At 39.3% G+C, this 26,789-nt stretch overlaps 1 protein-coding gene across 4 annotated transcripts in view; it reads left to right on the forward strand.

Annotated features, from left to right (window-relative positions):
* MYLK2 (myosin light chain kinase 2) overlaps positions 1 to 26,789 on the forward strand; it is a 688,091-nt gene that overhangs the window by 574,087 nt on the left and 87,215 nt on the right. For all 4 annotated transcript variants that reach the window (XM_044090332.1, XM_044090333.1, XM_044090334.1 and 1 more), the window contains one exon: positions 6,085 to 6,194. In XM_044090332.1, coding sequence (XP_043946267.1) covers positions 6,085 to 6,194 — 110 coding nt within the window. The remainder of the gene's footprint in view (positions 1 to 6,084; positions 6,195 to 26,789) is intronic.

Raw genomic sequence — 26,789 nt, forward strand, 5'->3', positions numbered from 1 at the left:
TTATCAGCTCCTGTAAAATGTTTTTATGTGTGCTTTTGTGGAGTCTCTCCTCAGCTCATTGTAAAATATTTAATTTGTCATGGGGCTTTCTCCCCTTTTATATAGTTATTCAACTGCTGGTTAAATGTTTTTGAATCTGTTTCAGAACTTTTTCTTCTGGGCCTTCAGTGAAAACGGGCCATTGGCTCAGTCAGACTTTCCCAATTATCAAAGGACAAATAAATAAATAAACTAAAATAAATAAAAGAATTACTAGTCCTTGTCTAGCACTGCCTGCAAAATATACAACAAACAAAGCAAATTGAACAAGCTCAGTCTTCCATGGAAGTAAACATTCACATCCATGTACTACGAAGATTGTTCCAAAATGTCTTCTGTGAGCTGTCTTAGAAACAAGAGGTTGGTCTTCACAGCAAGAGGGACATGCCACTTGACCTCTGGTGGGGTGAGATATATACATATAGAAACTCCCTTCAAAATTTCTATGGAGCATTCCCAGTGTAACACTCAAAAGACAAAAGACCCCAGATGAATGGGGGAAGAAACTATTTACAGAGTACACTGAGAATCAGCAAATTGTTTCAAAACTTGTACAGGTGTTTTACTTTAGGAAAAAAAAAAACAACCCCATCTAATGCAGATAGTATATGTAAATGGGGAGTAGGACAGAGCATAGTAGGACACATTATTTCAAGTTTACTTTTGTACTGTACACCGAGTCATGCAAGGAACTCTAGCTATGACCTATATTGATGATCAGATGGTTGGAGATTGGTATAATGGTTAAGACATTTACCTCACAGACTTGAAGTAGAGGGTATGATTCTCATCTTTGATGGGAAACTGGCTATACTCAAAATGGCCCACAAGGGCCGCTAGCCTAGTACTTACCTATGAACTTGTTAAGCCTTAGAAAGGCCAAATACAGAATGATCAAATAAAGCAAAGTAGGATACAATATAATGTACTTTCTTTTGTACAGTACCTTGAGTCTGATACAGGACTTTGTGCCTGAAAAACATGGATTCCCAGGCAAGTCTTAGGCCAGTCAAGTGGAGAGAAGGCCAAAGTAATGCTAGGTCCATACTTGTTTTGTTCCACTAGGACTCTGCTGACCTTGAATTAGAAATGTTACTACCTTGTATAAATAATCATTACCACTCAGAATGCACTGTGGCATTTGTATGACCTTAATGTGTTAACCTACACCTTGACATGTATAATTCATTTTCCCAAATTGTTAACATTTCCAAACCTTTCTCTATTTCAATATTTAAAAGCAAAATGTAAAAAGCAAGTTCTTCACAGCACAAAGTATTTTTTGTTCATTCTTTCATTCATATTCTGATTATCTGGTTAATCCAGTTTGTGGATGTAGGGAGCCAAAACATATTCCAGCACTCAGGTGGTGCAAAGCAGAGATGCTAATCCTGCATAGGATGCCTGTCTACTGTGACATGCACACATGCACACATGCACAGACACACAGACACATACATGCACACATGCACAGACACACACACACACACACACACACACACACACACACACACACACACACACACACACACACACACACACTCTCTCAGACATAGCATGCACATGTAAACCTATGAGCAAAGTGGAAGATTGCCAGTTGACCTTGGGGGGGGGTCTATATTAAAATCTCAAAGTCTGACAATATTGAATACGATATTGTCGACATGAGAATACCAAAAGCCCACATCAAACGATTAAATGGAAAATCTCAGTAGGGGGAGATTTCCGTTTACTTCAATATAGTGCATTCTCGGAGTTGGTATATTTAAGTAGGGGGATGTGGAGGGTGCAGGGGGGCTTGTCCCCCTGCCTATGCACTATTTATTTATTTTTAATTTATTATTTTTTTTTTTTGGTTTTGATGGTTTAAGACTTTGATCACTAAAGTTCGATCTTTAGTAATTTGAAGTTTTAAACCTTCGAGATTATAATATAGACCCATTTTTGGGAGAGAGACTTGAGAGAAGTAAAACAGTAGAAACAGACACTGAGGAAAAGACTGCATGTAAGTAAGACTGAGTGCTAAGCATTAAAAAGAGGGACAGAAGGAACAGGAGATAGAATGTAGGGAGACTAACAGGAGGTGATGAGGTACATGAAGAGTTACAAAAATAGAAAAAAAACAAAACTCACCTTGTGCTTACAGTAAATGTATACAGACTTACAAAGACTTTGAAGGAAAGAGCATTCAGAGCATAAAAAGAAATACTAAAGTGCTAACTAGTTGTGGCTTCTCCAAAACATTCTCTCTCTACTAGTTGCCATGTAGTTTGTGCTACCATTGCTTTTCTGTTAACTTTCACAATGCAGTCCTATAGGTAGTTAAAGTCTAAGTCTCAAACAAAACTGAGAACATCTGGGATTAAGCTGTATTGTGAAATCCTTAGTAGAATATTGCCACAAGCATATGAATGCAGGATAGCGGAAGTGTATAAGAGGAATGGATGGTGGGAGGGTATAAGCAGAATGGATAGCAGGAGGGTATAAGCAGAATGGATAGCAGAAGGACATAAGCAGAATGGATAGCAGAAGGGTATAAGCAGAACAGATCGTGGGAGGGTATAAGCAGAATGGATAGCAGAAGGGTATAAGCAGGATGCAGCTGTATTGTTATGGCAGTTGCTTGATTCTGTCTTCACCATCACATTGTATTCAGGTTGTATACAGTGCTTGGTGCTTCTAAGTATTGCAATTGTGTTTGCCTACGAGGAAAAATACTTGCCATGTTATATGTAGTACATGATGTATGCAATTATCTAAGGGAAAATTGTTTACAACAATTTCTGAAGGCACTGCTGTGATTGTCTAGTCAGGTAAAGTAACTTATGGTAGTGATACAAAATCTTAAAGAACAAGGCTAAGAGAAAGCTGATGTTCTAAATAGGCAGTATGGGGTTACCCATTACTTGCCTAATTTTTCAGCCCCTGGTTTGCCAATATAGACATCTACACTATCATATGCAAGAGTTTTCAACATTCCTTGTAGTAAGAGAAGGGAAACCATACCCAGTGAAATGGTTAGTTCCAGAATAGAGCACTGATGACCAAAATCATCTGTGAGCATCACCCAGAGTATGGTCTGAAGTCAACAGAGGCTAGGCCGAAATTCTGTTAGTTCATTAGACAAAGCACAAGAGTTTAAGGAAATACTCAGGGCTCTAGCACCTCGGAAAGAAGCTGACATATGTGGAGCTGAAGAAGAATGGCAGTGTCTCAGAACAGCATGTGTGAAGACGATGGAACAGATATGCAGCCAAACCAGGTGTGGAGATAAGGTATATAAGGAGTGCAAAAGTCCAAAAAGTTATAAAAAGAAAGAAGTGTAGGAAGAACCAGGAGTTAGAAAATATGGTCCAGGTTCAGAAGGAATACTGTCTGGCTGACAAAAATACAAATAGAGAAGTCACAATGGCCAATAAAAAGGCATGGGAGAAACTGTATGAGATTTTGGAAAGTGACTGTTCAGAATGCACAAAGGCACATTGCACACACACACACACACACACACACACACATATATATATATATATATATATATATATATATATATATATATATATAGTTAGTGTATTCTGTGTGTGAGGACACAAGAGTGTAGCCAGGCATATTTTTGAGTCTGTTGAGTATACTTTTCTGATCATCACTTCAAAATGTTAGGGTTTTCTGAGGCATTACTATGGTGGCAACTGTCTAAAATTAATGTCGCCAATAAAAGGTACACAGCTTGCATTTATAGGGGACTGCTAATCTAAAAACAATATATCTTATAGAATGAATAGCTTGCTTTTGAGAGATATAGCTTTTTTTTTTATAATGGAAGATGGTTTGGGGAGTAGGCAGTAAAAGCTTATGAGTTCAAAACAGAATGTTCTGGCTGCACCTCTGTGAGGACATCAGACCTGATGCCAATGTAGTTCCAGCTGCAAAGAAAGTCATGGAGAACAGGTTACACAGGTTACAGTTGTTTGGTCACATGTGCAGGAAAGCAAAAAAAAAAAAAGCAGTTTTATGAAGATTTGGGAGAGGAGAGACAGAGGAAGTCCAGCTAAAAATGGATGCATTGTTGCACTGTACATGATAGAAGACCTGCAGCACTCAGGCCTGCATGTCTTACCTTCTTTTTCTTTATTTCTATATCGATTAGGAAAATGGAGCAGACATCTACTTATGCAGCACCAAATAATTTCCATGTGACAGCACTAGAAATAAATATAAAGGTCAGGATTCATGGAAACAGCACAGATTCATTGATGGTATTTTTTTTTCTTAGCTGTATACTTAAAGAATTTAAATTGGCTTCTGTATAAAACTGGTGGCTACATAGGTCAGCACTAGGCTAGCTACCCTTGTAGGCCATTTTAAGTCTAGCTAACCTTTCCTCAAAGGTGAGAATCAAACCTTGGACCGAGTGTGTGTGTGTGTGTGTGTGTGTGTGTGTGTGTGAGAGGTAAACATCATACCCATTATATCAACCCACCCCCCATAAATTGCTGTCAAATGTGAGAGTCAGTTCTGCATTTTGGAAATGCACATTGTTGTCCCTTCTCCCGCTTTACTGTCTCATTGCTATCATGAGACAGTTAGTTCACAAGATGGAAAATCAGAGGCACAGTCGTTATTCATTTCCTAAAAAACATCGCTGGTAAGCTCCAAGATGAGTTCTGCTGGAGATCATTTCTACAAAGGTCATCTGCAAAGCACAGGTTCACGCAACAATTTCATTGACAGTTGGTCAGTAATATCTCAAAATATACAATATGCCACAGTATATTTCTGCCATGATTTTTTAGCATCAATATATAAAATGTTCCTTTGCTTGACTGGAATGAGTTGGTAGAATCTCAGGGTCATTCTGGAATGAGCTGTAGTATAAAGATTCTGAAACATATTTTTTAGATCATTTCTAGGATATCGTGTACGCGTGTTTATATTTTGTGGGTTGACTGACTAACGGATTACTAAGCCAAATAACCACAAAGTGAAATATGTTCCATGTGCCTGGCTATCAAATCTGCCTGAGCTGAACAAAACCACATTATGTCTTGTGATGATCAGGCTTAAGAAATGATATTATGCAGGATACAGTGGTCAATATAGAAAAAAGTTTTTGCCTACATTATTAGGACTTGTTTACAACCATATCTCAAATTCTTGCTGATAATCAGAATGACAGTCTGTGCCACTGGAGATGAAAACATTTAAATTAGCTTCAGTAATATCAAAAAAAATGTTTATTACATTCTCTGGGTGATTATGAATTTGCTCTGTACTTGAAATAATTTCAGAACATACTGCTTTTAAAACTTAAGGCCAGAATCATGAACGCCTAAACTGAGTGTACATGATCTGTATTCATGAACATCCCTACCACATTTTATATGCTGATTATTCGCTCAGAAGATTACAGTAAGTGTAGATGTAGTCATCACATTGTGGTAACTTTGTGAATCCCCCTCAGTATTTAAGGTTGCAAGACAGTAGGAAAACTAAAATTGGGAGGAAGAATGTGGGAGGTATGCTTGTGTTGTCTATTCACTTAGAATAGTGTACACTTAGCAGAGTGTATGCTTAGCAGAGGCATTTATGAATCCATCCTTTAGTTTGTTTATTCATCTTCTCAAAACTTTCTAAAACTTTGCAGTTGTCTTCAGAAGAGTTTGTACTTTAAAGTTTATTGTGAACTTATGTCTTACAAGCAAACTATGCTGTTAGTCTCCTGACTGAGTCTCTTCTGGAAAACATTGTAGGATATCAATGACCTTGTTTCAGCCTTTCCCAGTATTAGCGTACCACTTCTGAATTTAACTATATCATTTTTTCTCTACATGTTTTTGAATAGATTAAATAACTAATTAAAAATGTAACTTTCAAATAAATTTTTGGCAGGGGGTGCGCAGTGTTGCTGAAAACTGCTGTATGCATTTTTCACATTGATGCAATAGAAGTGTCTGATAGTGCAACAGACATACCAGATGTTTGCTTCCTTCCAAAATTCCCTACATCTTTCATCATGTCAATTATTTTTTTATCTTTTTTTTACAACAGGAGCTTGTGTTGCATGAGGTGCAAACAATGAATCAATTAAACCACCCAAACCTGATCCAGCTGTATGATGCGTTTGAGTACAAGAATGACATCACTCTCATCATGGAATAGTGAGTACTGATTGGGCCCACTGCAGTCACTGTTTGCATGGTGGAAAGAAGGGGTTGGTAATAATTAATACAGCTCACCAGAAGATGTGTTTGGCAGAATGGATGGTACAGTAACTTTAGTGGCTTTTGTTTTCCTCTTTTCACCACTAGATGTCAAGTGAGACAACTGTCAATTTTCTGTTTTATGGTTGATCCTTTGTTATCTTTAAGAGGTATAGCTTCATGGCTTCTGCTCCCCTCTTTTTACTACTAGATGGCATGTGTGAGAATTGCAAATATTTTGTATTATTTGACGTGTATCTTCATGGCTTCTGCACCCCTCTTTTCACTACCAGATGGTATGTGTGAGAACTGAAAATATTCTGTACTATTTGAGGTGCATTTTCATGGGTTCTGCACACCTCTTTTCACTACTAGATGTTATGCTTGACCATTACAAATATTCTTTATTATCTTTGGTCCCAGCTTGTCTTTAAGGTGTGTATTCATTTTTTTATCAAATCAGAGTTTACTGTTTTACAATTACTGTAAATCAAGTTGCAATATCAGAAAAGTAATCCACCCCCCCCCATGAATTGCCAACCTTGTAGTCAATTATTTTTGACAGCAGATCCATGGGGGAGGAAGTATGGCTTTTCTCCTTCACGTAAATCACTTTTGTTTCAGTCTTTCACATTTGATACTGGAGTTAAGTTTTTTACTAACATTATTTGCTCAAAGTGTTTAACTAAAAAACTTCACAAAATATTTTGTATAAGGATAATTCCTGACCTTGAATTTTCAAGTAATGAGTTTGATGTCTGGATCTTACAGTCTTGGATTTGAAACAAATAGCTACATGCCAGTTTTTATTTAATTAACTTACATCACACTAACTAGTGCTGTAGAGCAGGTGATGATGTTACATTTTGAGAAGTTGGAAAAATGAACATATAAAATGGAAACCATTACAATTCACATTTTTTTGTATTTTTTTTTATGTCTCACCCTTCATATTACCTCATATAATCCAGATCCCCTGGTTAGCCCATTCATTATCACTTCCATCAGTACAGCACAAATGACCTAGTGGGCAGTGTCTTCCCTTCAGAGGGGAGGAGCCTAATCCTCACTTCCATGAACAGCAGGGTGGGCATCGTCTTCCCTTCAGAGGGGAGGAGCCTAATCTTTACTTCCATGAAGCGTAAGAAAAAGATATGGAAGGGATCCAGGCCTTTATATTAGTCAGGAGCATACATTCCAAATGTCTCCAAAATTTAGGGATATCCCTAATTTTACTTCAAAATTTTGCAACATCCCTTCTAAAACTGCATGTTTTTAGAAAAGGTGGTAGATTACAGTCAGCAAATACTGAAAACCCTTACAATTAGGAACATCTTTTACTTCATACGCATTTATATTAAACTTAGTCAATGTAACTTATTTCACTGGAATTTGCATACGGTTCCTATGATATTTTGCATGATTTGGGTATATGCAGTCATGCTGTTCTATTTTTGTTCTGCTGCACTGCAGGTTATTGTATGTGGTCCATCCCTTTTAGTATAAGTGCCTAAAGCTAGCTTTCTTTTAGTTAATGCAGTGAAGCCAAAGTTGTTGTTCTTCTTCCGGCTTTTCCCGGTTAGGGGTCGCCACAGCGAAACTCCGGTCCGCTAATGATTGGCAGTTGACTTTTTACGGTGCCGAGATGCCAGCTCGACGCTCAACCTTCAACAGAGGCATGTCCATTTACACATGTCTTTCAAACGCCACTCGACCGTGGGGAGGACATGCAGACTCCAAACAGAAGGCGCTCCAGCCGAGAATTGAATAGGAGAACCTCTTACTGTGAGGCGACAATGCTACCGCTGCACCACCACGGCTAAACTCAGTGAAGCCAAAGTATAGTCTATAAAAATGATATCATATTGACGTCAGCATTTTTCTGAGGTCTGCTGAAAACTTTTGAAACTAAGCTGGAATAACATTTCTCAGGTCAGCCTGCAATGCCTGTTGGTAGACTCCATTTGAAATTTGTTAAGTGTATTAGTTAACCAAACAGCTTTAATAGGTTACACTCAGAGACACTATTGATATCCCGTCATGAATGAATGCTTTAACTTTTGCAGGGGATCCTTTTATAAGTGTAAGTATCAATGAGTTAATCTATTCTAGTCCAGAATTATGATGTGATTTTAAAGTAGATCCCTCATTGTATATTCCACTGTCTATGTCCATAATATACATGTAATTCATAGTTCCTGTCCATGGAAGAGAGGGACAGTTCCATATGGAATATCATTAAGTAAGGGATGGAAGCACATTTTGTCAGGAAATTACATTAGATGACCCAATGCTTCATATCCTGCATTTGGTTCAGAGTGGGGGTGGGGGATATAGCAGACAGGAGGAAGGAGATGTTAATGTGAAAGACCACTGAATCTCCCCAAAACAGTGCCATCATCTTTTGTATTATTACTTTTTTGTATTTATAATTTCCAAATAATCAAAGAAAAACTCAAATGCTTCACTGCTACCACAGATAGATGAAAAAAAAAAAACAAGTCTGAAATAAGCAAATAAAAATAGTGCTTGCTATGAGATGATTTTGTATATTTAATGAATCTGCATGATAGACTAAAATAAAATTTAGAAAATGAGTTTATTTTTTTTAATGTTTTTGTTCTCGTAATGGACTATCAACTGTTGTGGTGTCTGTCTTCTAGCTCCCATCTCCCACTCCAGACTGACTAGTTTTCTCCCCTGATGATTCTTATAGCATTCTTTGTGGGGACTGAAAGGAGATGGATCTGTCCTGTACAGCACCATCTCATTCACTGATGAGTATTTTTTTATAAGCCCTATTATTCTCTGGAGGGGTAAGCATGCAATGGTTTAACATGCACATATGTGAGTTCTGCTCATGACGTGATATCCTATGATGCCTGTTCACTCCTTCACTGTATGCATAAGAGCTTGTGTAACACTATGCTGCTTCCAGCATCATGTGATAGACCAGTACAATGGCAGTAAATCTCACACCCTCGTGTGAGCTCATTGAGTTACCATTTGCAAGCCTTATTCTCCACCCCATCCGGCCCTTCAGCTTACCAAGCTATAGTTTTTACTGTGCGATATCTCTTCCTATAATCAAGGCCCATGGGAGATATATATGCAAACGACCCCTTAAGAAAATGAAACATTTCAGCTAAATGGCTTCTGAATGCCCCTTAGGTTTTACTTTTTACGTCTTTATGGATAAAGGACTCCATTAGAAGTAGTGTAAGGTATCACACAGTGAAATCTCTAGCTTGGCTTGTTTTTTTTCTTGCAGTTTTTACTGAATGGTTTGTCTGTGTGACCTTTTTCTCCTTTGGTTTGGCCCTTCATCTTACCAGGTAGCTAGTTCAGTGCCAGATTAGCAGCCTGATAGGCAGACATCCTGCCCAAGTGTCAACGCGCTGGACTCCATTTTTTTTGTCTGTACCTGTTGTAGAAATGTATATGGGTTTAAATCTTCTTCGTTGTTACTGACTCAAGACATAGCCAGCATACTGAAGAAAAAGCCAGAGATTTCTTTAGTGCTTGCTCTTTCCTGTAGTGGAACCTTGGAGTAAACATATATAAATAAGGGTGATGTGGGCAGACTTGTCCTTTTGATAAATACCTCATCTACTGTTTCATTACTCTAACTGAATACATTATATCTGTTTAGAAGATGGAGTACTCGAGTTACAGGGTTTGTCAGCTATAGCTGAGCATTTCTGTGTTTACAGCTGATGGGTTTGAGCAGATACAGTAGACTCATCATGAAAAGTGCACCAATACATTTATATCAGTAGTGAAACTCAAGAAGTGAATTCAGCAACCAAGACTAATACCTTGGTTACTATCATGAGACCAGTTGTAATTGTTTCTATGACATGAATATGAGCTCGCCTTCACTGATAAGCACATTTCACTTAGTTTATTATTTTAACATGTCTGCTTTCTTGTTCAATTATGTGATACTTTTCAGCGTAGTGTATTTTTCTAATGAGAATAGTTTCATATACAGTGCCATCTTGTCTTTTTAATTTGTACTGCAAATTAGTAACCCCAGTGCCTGGCTCAGACTCTATCATGCCAGGCAATTTAGTTTTATACAATTTTGTCTTAAGGCAAGATTCATAACAAGCTCAGAAAATAGAAAAAAATATAAGAAAATCCACAGGCCAGTGAGAGTTCCTTGGTGGAACTTTTGGTGTATACTTTTACAGAGTGATCTGCTGAAAAAACAAGAGTATGTACTTTTGAGAAACATTTTAAAATGCCACCATTTCCGTCTGTCAGTAAGCATTGCACTTTAAATTATAACAGTTATAGCAGATTCTTTGATAAAAAGTAGTAAAAGATGCAGGAGTTCAAGACAGTTGATTTTGAAAAAGACCTACCACAAAATTTCAATTTCTCTTTTGTATAAATCAGGACCCCCCTTGAACTTAAACAGCTACTGTTTGTCCTTACAGAACAGACAGACAGAGTGATGTTGCCACGACAGCAAGGCCACAACAGTGTCCTTGTTAGTATTTAGCTCCTGCATAAGTAGAAAAGAGATGAAGTCGTCCCACGTGTGTGTTCCTATCCGATTATTATAGTACGTTAATGCTGTCACCAGAATGCCACTTCATTTTCATATACTGCTGTTTGTGTTGAAAGAAATATCAGGAGTCTGATTCTGTCTTGTACTGCGTCAACTTAAATATGAAGCATTAACATGAGTACACAAATACAAACATGCACAGATACGTACACATGCATGTGGTATGAAGCATTAACACGAGTACACATATACAAACACGCACAGACACATACACATGCATGTGGTATGAAGCATTAACACGAGTACACAAATACAAACACGCACAGACACATACACATGCATGTGGCTATGTTGATATAATACAATACTTGTGTTAGAAGAATTATTTTAAATAAAATATCATAAAAATATGTTTAAATAACAAGATTTTAAAATGAAAATGCTACTTAAAATAAGAATAATACAAAAGAGAGTGGGCAGTACTCGGCCATACCAGTTTCCAAGAGCTAATGGGGTTCTCATCCTATAGTACTGGTCCTTAGAATACCACTGGGTGGTCTGATACAGACTACTATCCTAGGTGCTGTTACTTACTTTATCCCACACCCAGTTTTTCCCTTGGCTTTGAAGATGGTTTCTGCTCTTCTTTCATTATCAAGTGTAGGTAATATAATATTTACCATAGCTTCTGCTGTTTTCTGTCATGAATAGAGTTTGGTTTGTTACAGGCTTTTATCCCATCATTATAAGCAGTAGCAGGGCAATTTCAGTCTTGTTTATGCTTTATCTGTGGCTTTTTATGTACTACAAAGAGTTTTTTTTTAATGCATATAATGAATGATACAGTTCAGCTTCAAAAACTCTTGTTTTTCACTTTGCATTCAGATTTATATTACTATGATTTTTTTATTTTAATTTTTGATACCCGCTGTAATTACTTAAGGTCAAAAAAGAGCTAAAGCTAATCCCATCAAGTAATGACACAAGGCACAAAATTAATCCTGGAAGGGTCTGCAGACTATGGGTGTATGAGCACGTACCTACACTGGCACAAGGCCCCTGCAACAAACTTCCAATTCATGTAAAACAGAGCTCCTCAATGAACCTATTTAAGTGTAACCTGGACAGTTGGATGGAAAACCGTAAATTTACACTGGGGGTTTCACCTATGTCCTCTTAAACAGGGGCAGCCACTGCTGATCTTAGATTCGCATGCAAACACAGACTATATATCTTGTTCCAAGGGACCAGGGGTATAACATTGTAAGGCTTATACAGGCCCTAGGGCCAATAGCCTAGTAACCTCCTATGATTAATCCTGTATGAGTCCGCAGTCTATGGGTGTGTTAGCACATATATACACTGACACAAGGCACAGAATTAATCCTGGATGAGTCCGCAGACTATGGGCACATGAGCACATGCATGCAAACAGTTTTAAGGCAATTTGGAGGTTTACCTATTGACATATCTTTGGGATGTATGTGGAAATCTTTGGCCGTGGAGGAAGCTCACACAGAGAAAGGGAGGACACACAGGCTGTACATAAAATGCAACCCAACAGAGGACCAAACACAGTGAAGTAGCAATGCTAACCTCCAGTCTTTTAATTGCAAAATGCCTTACTTAAAAACATTATTAAAAGAAAAAACAAGGCTGATGGGACTTTGATATTTCAGCCCTCACTTTTATAAACATTTAATTTAAAAAGTATGCCTGACTGCAACTCTGGGGATTCACATCTTATTGCTTCTGGGTATAGTACCCCAGCCCACGAGACCAAAGCGTACCTCAGCTCATGAGAACATTGCATACCCCAGCACATCAGAACAGAGGATGCTTCAATGAAATAATTCAGACCAGGGAAAGGATCAGAACCCATGCCTAACTACTGGCCATAATAATCCATTATCCAGTTGTAGCCTAAGTCTGCCTGGGTTCTTTCATATTTTCTGTTGGAGCTTGTAATGCAGGCACATTACACTTGCATATATATATAAAAATAGCTCTGTTTTGCAAACCTGTGTGAGCTTACTTTTTCCTTCTGTTTTGCAATTAGCTTCTGGGCATTTTAATTGGATATGGTTTAGTATTGTTTTCAGTTACTACATGGAATCTTTGTAAAATGTGCAGTTTATGGAAACAGACTTAAGTTTGTTTGTTTTTGAAGGCTAATTACTAGCATTCTTTGCTAAATTGTAAATCCATGACCCTTGTCACCTTCTGTGGCCCTTCGCAGATGAGCTCTGACGTCATCACAGGCGTTGACTGTGTCCATTGTGTGAAAATGCATCAATTCAAACATTCACAGTCAGCAGGGCTACTGCAGATAAAGACCATGTGTTAACTCCTGGTGGGAACAATGCCTTAACTACATAACCCCCCCCCCCCCGACCTCATACTATTAAACTGGTTTTCCTGCCAGATATTTTTCTAGCAGAAGTTTCTTAATATAGCACTTAACACTGAGTGGGCTGAGTTGCATCTGGGAGGTCTGCTGATTTGTGGTAAACCCCTCTGTAGTGAACCTGCTTCACAATTGCAGATTATAGGTACTGCTACTATAATGTCATACTTCCGTTATTGGCTACATATGCTGTTAGTCATAGAATGCGACTATTCATGTTAAAAAGTGTATGTGCCCTGAGACAAGAGCAAATAACGGGAGAGTGAAAAGTGTTAAAGAAGCAAAAACAATCAACATGTCTATAATACTGCAATCTGTAATCAATTGATATGGTTGTTCTGACAGCTTGCATAAAATGGTGACACTTATGTATACATACACTATATACTAAGCTAGAAATTCAGGCTGTAAAGATACCCTCTCACATTCTTTGTTCAAGAAGTCTGGGCAAATCCAAAAATAATGTGGGGGAACAGAAGACCAGAATCAGTTTTTAACATATTACTTTATTTTGCTTAAACAAGTTAATAGAACAACAGGCTTTGGTTTGCACCAACATGCATTTCTAAATAATAAAAAGTATGAAATGTTATTGACTATCATTACTGGCTGACTGTAATCCTCCAGAAAATCATACATTTCATGAGAAGCAGGGCAAAATATGAGGGAAAATCAAGACAGTTATGCCCAATTAGGGACAGCTGAGAGGTAAGGTTTAATCCGCTGCTATAGAGTTTCAGTCATGGTTTTCTTTTGGGTTCACCACAGGTGCTTGAGTCCCATACGTTCGAAAACCATTATCTTGAAATGAGGGAGTTGAGGTCCTCATAGCTCACGTAAGCTGCTGCAGCTGCTCCTTTAACTCAAATATGACTTTGGGCAAGCAGCCTTGGGGAGAGAGCGGGAAGGAAGGAAGGTTTAGGATTAGGGAGCTGGAGGGAGATTTTAGGGTTAGGGATTGTGAAGGGAGATTTAGGTGGAGGGAGGGGGGGTTGAAGTTTTAGTTTTGAGGGGTAGGAGTTTTAGGGTTAGGGTGCAGGAAGGGAGTTTTAAGGTTAGAATTAGCATTCTGGTAGGGCTGTGGGAACTATGTAACTATGGAAGAGTGAGTGAGTACTTGTGAATTAAAGCAAGCAACAGTGAGCAAGTGTATTGTGAATAAATAGTAGGTGAACGCTTTTTGTAGACCCTTTATTTTACTATATAATAACCACTTACAGGTACCGGTCACTGCTAAATAAGTTCAATTTGATCCATTTTTGTTATGACTTGCTCCATTAGGTACATGAGTGCATTTGCTGGATATTAACAAATCCAGCTATGTAACATCCGCTGCTACTGGGTATTATAAACAACTGCAATTACTAGTTAGCACAAGCTACATTGAACCAGTTCATGTTAGTAGCAGGAAAAATCATGAAATGTTACATCTAGAGAAATTTCTCACAGATAAATGAGAGCCCAATAAAATGTCAATATTCGATAAACTGCATTTTCTAAATGTCCATGTTTACTTTACATTGCTTATATAAATATTTGTGGCTTAAGGCTGCAAAACTGGACTGGAAATAGTAAAAGATAATGACAGAAACACAGAAGGGTAAAAAAAACAACTATAAAATGCAGGGAACAAGACTCTGGCACCTCCAATGGCTATAATATAAGAAAGTTGCTTAACAAAGCTCTGTTAAACATCTTTCATCACTGTCAAGCTCTAGTTTCATAGTATAGCAAAACAGTGGCCAGTAATGGCAATCTCAAAACATTGGCAATTAGCTCAAACAGCTTTAAAAGCTGTTATACAATTTGCTATTATCTCAGGAACACCAAGCAAGAATCACCACGATGTAATAAAAATATAATTTATTCCAAAAACGAGTGCTTTCGCATACACACTGGTATGCTTCTTCAGGTTACACAATTTGCTATTATGCAAAAACATGTGACAGAGTGAGGTGTCTAACAGCTATTAAAGCCATAAGTTCATCAGAGGGCTACATAGCTTTTGGCTGCTGTCTGTTTGGAAACATTATGAGTTTTATGGCTTTCAAAGCTGCAAGAACGTTGCACTCTTGGTCTTTTTTCCCTATAATTAATACAGCAGCTAAAGCTCCATGTATTACAGAGTACTGTGATTATCTTTGATCATAACTCAGTTGTTATGTATTCTTGACATGAATGTAAACATTCTAAAATTTTGTTTTGCTTCACTCCCAGGGTGAATTTACTGATATCCTTCTCTCAAACATGTAACAACTTTGTTACATGAATGGTCATTAGACTCAGTAGCCTTGGAATATCTATGAATCTCTATTAACACCTGCACAAGTGATGTACTCTATATTAACAAATAGACAAGACTCACAGGAGAGACAGGTTCCTAACTCAACATATTCCTAGCCTATGGAATAATTTACCACTGTGGGTCAAACAGAATACTTCTTTGGATACTTTTAAGGCTAGTCTTGATGACTGGATGGGTAGACACAAATTTACACCACAGATATGTAAAGCCATGCTAGACATGGGAGGTGAGCACTGTTAAGTGATGACAAGGGAGGCACAAACTTTTGTGTCTACTTAAGGGTGTGTATGGCTAGGCATCTTAAGGTTCACTTGATTACTTGCCAAATAATGATCCTATGTACCTGTGATTGGATACCTGATCATTATTATATATATTATGGAATAAATGATACTTTGGTAGGTACACTGGCAATACTAAATTTGCTATAAGTGTGTGTGTGTGTGTGTGTGTGTGTGTGTGTGTGTGTGTGTGTGTGTGTGTGTGTGTGTGTGCGTCTGTATGTCTGTGTATATCTGTGTGTGTGTGCATGTGTGTCTTTGTTTTTATCCAGGATTGGCTTTCTGCTTTAGAATCATTGCTTGCTGTGCTTGGCTAGGGTTATCCTGAATAGGTCTTTGAGAATGAATAAATGACTGCATTCTAATGGAGATATTGTTTAGTTAAATAATTCTTATTCCTTCAGACCATTGGCTCAGTTAGTTAAATATCATGTCTGAATTTATCAATAACTACTTCTTATATACCTATAAAATAATACTTAGCATTTCAATCAAACTGCATTTATTGGTGTTAACTTCACCTTATTTTGACACAGCAAGAAGAACTTTGCAGCATAGAAGGCCAGTAAATAAAAATGTTCATCACAGATGCACAGAAGGTATGTTAGGGTTCCACAGTGACACAGTGGATAAGATTGTTTCCTCACTGCAAGAAGTTCCTTGATTTGATTCTTGGCTGGGTGACTTCTCTGTGGAGTCTGTACATCCTCTCTGCATATGTGTGGCTTTTCTCTGAGTGTTCCTTTTTCCTCCTACATTCCAAAGACATGCAGTAGGTGGATTGGACACTCTAAATTGGCTGTAGGTGTAAGTAGATGTGCATGTATATGGCATGACAAGAACACCCACGGCAGGGCTAGCCATCTGGTGGTGTGAACGTTGGCTCAAGATGATGATCACTGTTGATGTGACACCCCAAGCTCATGTGTAAAAATGGGAATAAGTGGGGTTATGGGAGACACATGCACAAAAAAATCAGAACAAATCATTGAGTCATGTCATCCTGTTATAGGTTCATAGGTTCATACTAGGCTATCTGCCCAAGGGCATTTACAAGCCTAGCCCATCGTTTTGTGGCTTACGCCACCCCTTTAGTATGGGGAACTATACCCATTATTTTGCTGTGCCTCTGTCGAGCAGTGACACTGAGGTAATCCCTGGGGTATATCTGCGATCTCCCATCCATTGGTCAAGATTTCTCTTGAACAAGGCCAGCGAGGTGCTCTGCCTCACATGTACCGGGATTTTGTTCCACAGCATAGGAGTCTTTGGGTGATGAATCTATCCCTCCAGCACGTCCTATTAATAGCCGTGTCGAGGTTTAAGTCTCCGCCCTTGTGGCTCTGATGGATCTAGATTTTTGAGGTGAAGCATATTCATCAAATCTGGGTTTGACATGGCCTTGTATGTTAGGCAAAGGTCACCTCTGAGCAAGCGTGGCGACTGAATAGAGCTGGAGTTCTTTCAGTCGGGCAGCATAGGACAGATTTTGAGACCCTTTATCCTTTTGGTGAGGAACTTTTGTGGCCTCTCCAGCTGCTGCAAGTGTCGGGTCAGATACATCCCGAATGGGGCATTGTACTCAATCATTGGTCTGATGAGTGATGAGTAAAGGGAGACTATGACCTCCCTTGATCTAGATGAGAATCCCTTCATGATAAGGTGGGCAATGTAGAAGGTCTTCCTAACTACTTTAGCTACATGGGTGTCGAATGACAGACTACTATCAACCTGGGTCCCCAGGTCCCTGATAACTTCTTCTGTGCTCAGTGGATTGCCACCTATTTGGTAGCTAGGGGTAACCTTGTTTTTCCCAAAGGGTATGACTATGCATTTTTTGGCATTTAACTTCAGGCCGTGGCTCTGGCACCAGTTATCCGTTTCTGTGAGACCCTTCTGGAGGATATCTGTGTCAGATGTGTTTTCTACTATGGCGCCCAGTTTGCAGTCATCTGCAAACTTTGTCAGCCATAACCCTCCTGTGCTTGCTTGTACTTCGGAAAAGTAGATGCCAAACAAGAGTGGGCCCAGGACTGAGCCCTGTGGGACACCACTTGTGACAGGTTTTGAGTCTGACATGGCGCCAGCAACTCTGACCCTGTGGGTTCTGTCACTCAGCCAGTTTGCAGCCCATCTTGTGATGTATGGGTTAACATTTAGGCTGATGAGTTTTTCAATGATACCCGAGTGGGGTATTGTGTCGAAAGCCTTTGCAAGGTCAAGGTAGGCTGTATGGACTGCCTTTCCCTCGTCAATGGCTTTGGTGACTGTTTCGAAGAAGTTAACCAAGTTTAAAAGGCATGATCTGCCTTTGACAAAGCCAAACTGGGTTGGATCCAAAGTCTGCAAATTCCCTATGTCTTTATTTATGAGGTCCATTATGATCCTCTCCATGGCTTTGCAGATAAGGCTTGTCAAGCTAATGGGCCGGTAATTTCCAGGGTCGGTGGAGGCACCGCCTTTGTGAAGTGGGACCACAGTTGCAGTGCGCCACTCCCTGGGTACGTATCCAGAGGTAAGACTTTGATTAAACAGCTGTCCTAGCTGTGGGTTTAATTCCTCATTGAGTTCGTGGAGCACACAGCCGGGGACACCATCAGGTCCCATGGATGCTGTGTTTTTTGCTTTGGAGAGAGCAGTTCTCACTTGGGCGCTGGAGATGTTTGGGGGGCTGCATTTTCAACATCTTAAATTACTACCTCCCAACCAGAAAACTTAGAAGCACCAAACAAAACCTCCTTGATATCTATAAACCTAAAAAATCAATTGGCGAAACCCTCTACAGCTATCTTCCCGCTATCCACTGGAATAAGCTACCTTTAACAATCAGATCTATTACACAGCACCTCCCATTTAAAATTGCCCTAAAGTCCACTTTACAAATACCTGGACTTGCTCCTGTACACAACCACAAGTGAACTTAATCACCTGACCCTCTTCGCATACATCCCCTTCTCAATTTGAATGTAATTCTCGCTACAGAACTCTTAACTCCTAATACCTTTTTCACTCAATTTCTCCACTACTCATATTTACCTCCACTCCCTTCTTTTCCCACTTAGCTTGCTCCCCTTTCTCAAATTTCACTTGGTTCTAACTACTACTACTCTCCTCTCTTATTTACAAATTTTAAAAAATCTCTAATGTTCCTTCTTTTATCCATAGCCATACTTTTTCTATCACCTGCTCTCTCTATCAACTTCCCCTCTGCTTCTGATTACTGATGTACATGCTTTTGTCTGTAAGAACTAAGATTTGATATACAGTACCTCTGTATTCTTTTCTTAAACTCTGAGTTAATTGTCATTACTTCCCCTCTATATATTGAAGTCCTTATGTATTGGGGATATATGAAAGACTTTAACATTTGGTTTTATTGCCTTTTTTATAAATAACACCTTTAAACTTTCATGTTACAATTGTGTATCCAAGCATTATAATGGATGTTTATATTACCTCATGCATACTTTATTGTTTGTAAACATTTTTATGGTGTATGTAATAGTTTGTAGAGCTTTTCTTCCCGGGCTGCTGCTGAAAAAGGGCGCAAGCTCAGTCAGACATTCCCGGTCAACAAATGTCACATAAATAAATAAAATATCACCTTCACTGCTGGGAATTATTGCTCATGTTGGATTGTAGAAACTACTTCTGTATGTTGGCATATTCTTATAAGGACTGAGAGTAGAAAAACATAAGGAATAAATAAATTAGTAATCAAGTATTCTAGACCTAGTAACAAGAGCTGGCAAGTTTAATTTTCAGACCACCAATCTAAGTACATAGTCCCCCGTGTTTCTCTGTGACTGCCAACAATTCAGCCAAAGCAATAGATGAGGGTAAAATCATTCACACTGCCTACCTTGACCTGGCCAAGGCATTTGACACAATACCCAACTCGGGCATTGTTGACAAACTCAAGAGGTTAGGTAAAAACCCTTATGTCATCTGGTGGATAGCCAACTGGCTCACAGACAGGACCAAGGAAGTTAGAATTGAGGAGTCTACCTCTACAAAGATACCAGTCACAAATGGAGTCTCTCAGGGAATCAGTGCTTGGACCACTCCTTTTTGGCATTTTCTTTTCAGAAGTCAGGGCCAATGTCAGTGGTCTCTGTCTGGCTAAATTTGCAGATCACTGCAAATTAGGAGCGGTCATTGAATCTCACATTGATTGAAATGTACAATAGGACAGGCTGACAGAGACAAACAACTGGTGTCAGAGCCATGGACTAAAACTAAATGCCAAGAAATGCATAACAGTATCCTTTGGGAAGTCATCTATCCCTGGTAACTATCATATTGACAATACACCCCTTAGAGTTGACCCAGTAGTCAGGGACTTGGGGACACACATAGATAGTAACCTAGCCTTTGACCATCATGTGTCTACAGTGGTGAGGAAATCATTCTATCTTGCACAACTTATAAACACAGGTATGGCATCTAAGTCCAAGGAAGTCATTGTTCTACTGTATTCAGCATTTATCAGACCTATCATTGAGTACAGTGCCCTCTTTGGTATGTACCTAAGCAGACATATCCAACAATTGGAACATCCACAGAGGTTCCTCACTAAAAGAATACAGGGCATAAGTAAAATATCCTATGCAGACCACCTCAAGGCCCTATCCCTGTATTCTGTCTCCTACAGGCTTTTGAGGTGAGATCTATGCCTGGAATACAGGGCATTGTCAGACCCTACTTTGATGGACCTCCTGCATATTCACAAAACAAACAGCACCAGAATTATCCATTCTCAAGACTTAAACCTTGGTTGTGATATAAATAGGACCTGCTGGAGAGATAGGTATGCATCCCAGAGACTACCCTGGCTATGGAACAGGCTCCCCATCCATGTGAAGCAGAGTTCCTCCCTAACCTAATTCAAATGCAACTTGGACAATTGGATGGGAAACCAGAAATTCATTCCTGGTTTGGCACCTATGTCTCTAATGGACACAGGCAACCTGTAAATGGTTCATCTCTCAGGCCCTAGTTTGTAAATGTTTGATCTCACAGGCCCATGCTTACACTTATCAAGGGTATCAGAACGTGTCAGAGATTTGGGATGCATGGCTAGGCTTAAAAACGCCCTTGTGTTCGTTAGCTTAGTAAACACCTATGAACCTATAAATTAATATAAATAAAATATATGAATAATCAATTACTTATTATGAAAATACCACAAATATTCAAATTAAAATTTACAGGCAGCCTGCTTCAAATGTGCTGCAGCTGCATCACAGTGGAAGGAACATTCTGAAATGGTCTGCCTCAAGGCCTCAGTAACTGCCTCATGTTGAAGTGGCACTCTCACACGGCCCACTTCCGAGCCAGATCATAGTCAAATGGGGCCCTAGACAGGGTAGTGGACCAGGCTCCTGCCACAGCCATTCCAGTGTCCCATTACTTGTCTTTCTCCTCCCAGTTACCAAAACGCTGCTCAGAACTGTCCGCATGCATACTGTTTTCTTCTTTACTTTGATTACAGTCGTGGATTTAATTTAAAACTTTTAATTTATTTATCCTTTGTTGACCAGGTTAGTCCTGCTAGCCTAGTAACCTCTTTCAGGAGATAATGAAGGTGGTATTTATACTACTAGGGGAAATTTGGCCAGGGCATCAGGGAACTTCTCCTTGTATTTTTGATAGGTGCCGTGACATCTTTTAGCTCCACCTGAACTACCCCCAATTCAGGCAGATGGAGCCTGAGTTCAAGATTTCATCTGTACGACAACAAACCTGGGGGTGCACCCCCCCTTATGCTGTACTGCAGTGTCAGCACTCCATCTACTTGGTCTGGGAGTAGAAGCCACAGCCTTCTGCACCAAAGGTGAATGTGAAACCTGTTGCACCATTAATACTGTTAAATTTTATAGTACAAACATCGATAGTCATTTGCTAAACAAAACAGATGCACTTAGTAAACTTTACTTCCCTTGAAGCTCACATTCATTGAAAATGCATTAAAACTCACATGTATTGAAAATACACCTAGCCAGTGGTGTATTAAGTGTACCTTGGTCACCTGGCTGTTTTCAAACCATGGGGCCCCTGCAATCATTATTAGGAACTTGCATGTGTTCTTTGATTCACCTTCTGATTATTTTACATTTATTTCTTCTTTAATATAGAAACATTTGTAAGAGTGCATTTTAAATTGTAGTTTTGAGCGTTTTTTTCATTAATCAGTAGAACAAAATATATGAACCAGTAATAACAGAAGTACCAATTTAAGAACATTTCCATCAACTGTAATGGCTGATATTGACTAATTGTAATCCTCAGTGATTTACAAAAGGGTGTGGCAGTTGGTGTGGAGGAGAAAGGCTCTGGCCTCTTTTAGCCAGCACGCACACACACACACACACACACACACACACACACACACACACACACACACACACACACACACACACACGCTCTCTCTCTCTCTAATGAAAATGCTGGCCATCGATGTCAAAAAGTACCTGTAAAGAAAATCAAGGCTGATGGCATTCTTGTTCAGGCTATGGATCCATCCATAATATCAGTGCTGCAGTTACTGTTAGCTCATACCTACCAAATGTTCCATTTCAATTTGTTTGTGAAATCAAATCAATCTAGCTCTTTCCTCTGATTATAGCTGTCTGCTCTGTTTCATTGCCTGGATCCATCACGAAATTCCAAAAGTAGCATTCGCAATGATTAGAGCAGGAAAATATTTCTTAAAGCAGCAGGCAGCAGTACTGAGCAAAGCAGAAAAACTTTACTTCCTTTTTAAATTAATGTGTCTGGGGCCCACCAGGCAGAGCAGGCTCTAGGCAGCTGCCTAGGTTACCTAGTGGTGGTTCTCACTGTGGCCTACTTCACAGGCTTAGTAAATGTTTCACACTGGTAGAAGCATTCCAAAATGACCTGCTTCATGGGCTCAGTAACTGTGTCATACTGAAAGAGACACTCTCACAAAGCCTGATTTAGAGGCCCAGTAACTGCCTCACAAGATATGCAAATTTGACCAGTGTCACAGGCTTATTAACTGCTTCACACTGGAATAGACATTCCAATGTGCTGAGTCACAGACTCAGTAATTGCCTCACATTGGAAGATGTATTCACACTGGCTATGGCCACCCTTCCCCACTGTAATGCTAGGGTGGTAGTGGTGGTACTCCGTTTTCCCTTTTGTGAACAGACATACAAAAAATGGACACCAGGTACCACAAAGTAGCACACTGGCAGTCAATGTGGACAAGCCTTTCCACTGCTGCATGGTTATTGCAGAATTTATCTATTGTACTTTACAATGTTGGTTAGGCTTCCTGAAACTTAAGCCTGCTGACAAGAACCTGTACAGTTGGTCCCACTGACAGAGAGCTAGAATCATTTCTGTATATACACCTTCAAAGAAATTATGGTTCTCACAGAAAAAAGCATACTATATACCCAAGTCCTAGAAATAACTCCTCATGAAATTGTGGCGATATTTTTCTGAAGTCACCTTCTCCAGTATGTTAAAAATGTAGTCTTCTTAAGAGAAAAAAAAATCACTGTTAACCAAAAGCACCCTTTCCATACCGTCAGTGATTGCGTACATATGAATCCTCTTCATCTGCTCAAAGCATTTTCGTGGTTCCACAACAGCTTCTTTATTACTCCACCTCCCAATGTTTTCATCCCATCCCCTCATACACATTCCTTTCTTTTCTTTCTTTTCCTTTTAGAACCTGATTGCACTCCATCTTATACTCTTCCAGTTGCAGTAATATACAGAGGCTACTCCCCCTTTTGCTAAGTTGTAAGCTGGTAAAGTCATGAGGGGATCCTAATCACAGTGGCTAAGTATATATATATATATATATATATATATATATATATATATATATATATATATATATATATATATATTGCAGATGCTGCTTGCACGTGCAAACAGCACTAATCCCCCCCCAGGTTGCCTACACAGCAGAAGGTGCTCCCCCAGGCTACCTACACAGCAGACAGCAGTAGTACCCCAGGCTACCTACACAGCAGACAGCTGTGCCCTCCAGATTACCTACACAGCAGACAGCAGTGCTACCCCAGACTACCTACACAGCAAATGGCAGTATTCCCCCAAACTACCTGTATAGCAGACAGCAGTGCTCCCCCAGACTACCTACATAGCAGACAGCAATGTTCCCCTAGGCAACATACATAGCAGATGGCAGTGCTACCCCAGGCTACATACATAGCAGATGGCAGTGCTACCCCAGGTTACATACATACATAGCAGATGGCAGTGAAACCCCAGGCTACATACATAGCAGATGGCAGTGCTACCCCAGGCTACATACATAGCAGATGGCAGTGCTACCCCAGGCTACATACATAGCAGATGGCAGTGCTACCCCAGGCTACATACATAGCAGATGGCAGTGCTACTCCAGGCTACATACATAACAGATGACAGTGCTACCCCAGGCTACATACATAGCAGATGGCAGTGCTACCCCAGACTACCTACACAGCAGACAGCTGTGTCCCCCAGACTACCTACACAGCAGTGCTACCCCAGGCTACATACATAGCAGACAGCAGTGTTCCCCTAGGCTACATACATAGCAGATGGCAGTGTTCCCCCAGGCTACCTACACAGCAGACAGCAGTACTCCCACTTATGGTCTCCTCTGATGTTTATCTTCCCTGTTAGTACAAAACTTTTTTATGCCTTAGATTGTGTTTTCATTTAATGTGGAACTATATTCATTTTTATATTTCAGTTCATATTGGTGATGGCAGAAAATGACAAGACTGCCCATTAGCTCTGTCCATTTTTATGCAGCCGTTACACTGTAACTGCACTATCCATGCCTTTTCACCTTATTTAGCACGTAGTGTATATTCCAGCTATCTCCGAATATAGCTGAGGACTTAACAGTTTACAGTTTCCTCTGCTAGCACATTCTTCTTATCCACAACTTTGTTTAGCTATGTGCCTTCTGTCGGAAAGTCTTACCCCCCCATCTTCCTGTCTTACTTTCCCTCTTTAAACATATTTAATCACACGGCCCCAGGTCTTTCTGCACTACTCCTCTCCCTTGTTACTCTGGTTTCCTTTATATAAACTCTTAAATATCTTAGATTTCTTCTGTTATGGCACCAAGATGGTCCATGGTACTTCAGCTGTGGACTGACAGAATATCTGTAGAGCAATAATGCAGCTGCCACAGTTCTCAGTTCATCACCTAAGAAAGCACGGTAACATCTTACTGACTTTGGCCAAACTTGTTTCAGTTTTTGCCTGACTGTTCATTTCTGCAGCCACTATCATACCAAGATATTTTGTATTTTCAAGATGTCTTCACCACCTAACTGGCATTTCACTTTAGGTTTACTGGTGGCAGATGAAGGGATTTGCACTTCTGTACATTAAAAATGAGTCGCTACTTCTCTGATTATGTCAGTTTGCAGACATGTTCCACCATCTTCCATTTAGTATTGGCTTGAGAGACTTAGGCTTACATTTTGGATGACCCTTATTTTGTCTGACCTGAAGATATAAAAGAATAACATACCCAAGGCCAACCCCTGTGAAAATAACTTTATTAGCGCTTTCTCTATCCATGTTTGTTTTTTGCCACACAACCACTCTTCAATCTATTTTGTTAACTTTTCTGCTTTTCAAAGTTGTATTAGCTTGCTTTTCAGTCTCCTATAAGAGAAAACAGTCAAGGAACTTTACATCTATTGGGTCACCTCTGTCTTGTGTCAATAAATCAGGTTGGGCTGACAGGACATTTTGCTCACAAAACCATGGTGATGCTTATTCTGTAGGTTACTTATTTTAAGGAACGCAACTGATTCTTCTCTGTGTGTGTGTATTCCATCACCTTTAATGTTAAAATGAGAAATGCCAGTGTTTAGTTTCCTGAGTCAGTCCCAGCACAGCCATTGGGTAGTGGTACCAATGTACTTTCCTTCCATTTCTCTGGACTTAGCTTATACCTCACAACCTATTTATGAAATCTTCCTGGATTCTGTACCACACTTGCAAATTTCCTCAGGATCTTGAGGCAAATTTCTTGTCATCCATATGTCAAATATAAAACAACTTGGTTATGATTGGAGACCCAGTCATAATCTGCTATATTCCATGTAAGCAAAAAGTGAAGGCTAGACATCACCTTTCTTAATTTTATCTTTCTTATGCACTCTTTAATTTCCCTTTTAAGTATTTATAACATCTAATTTGATGTTTACTCTTATCAGCTAGTCATTTGTGCACTTTCATTCCTAAATTGGTAAACTACTCTGATCAAACTAAACAGGCACACTTTACCCTTTATATTGTCCTAAGACAATATGTGCACTATATGCCGTTAATGCTCTCCCAGAACTTTCCTCCCTTTTAACACTCTTCTTTCCTTGCTAGTTTACATTATAGCTGCTATTCATTTAGGAAGGCAAAGCAGCATAACTTGCCATGTGTGAATATAAGAGTTGCCATTATTAAGCTGTGCCATTATGGGATTTATAATCAAGCACATTCCCAACATTCCCACAGCAGCACTATCTTATTATGTGGTTTATAAAATGGGAAACAATTTGAAGGTCAAATTTTAGAGAATGAATCTGGTAAATGTGCATGAATTTACTTTTCCTGTGGGAACAAAGAACTGTGCATTGTTCACACAATGTGCATACATTAATGTTAACAATGTATGTAATATAGAGCTAATTAATACATTACCAATAATGTAGTGAAAATTACAACTGTGGGACAAAAAGGGTGATGTATCTTGTTTGTTCTGATAAAAAAGTCTCAGGGTGCACATATATCAACACCATTATAATATTAATAAAAACAATTATATTTGTTCATTATGCAAGCATGCACAATTTGCCTTGATTTAAAAAAAATTGTTTACTTGGTAGTTGACAGAGTTGTTGCAGATGAGAGGGGTGGTGACTGGCAGAATATACTGGAAGTGATAGAACTGAAATGACAGTTAAGATTAAATGCTTGTAAACCACCTGGCCAGAATGACAATTTGAATATTACAAACATTCTAAAATTA

The sequence above is a fragment of the Protopterus annectens genome, chromosome 12.part0 (assembly GCF_019279795.1).
Source record: "Protopterus annectens isolate FY-2018-M chromosome 12.part0, PAN1.0, whole genome shotgun sequence".
Lineage (NCBI taxonomy): Eukaryota > Metazoa > Chordata > Ceratodontiformes > Protopteridae > Protopterus > Protopterus annectens.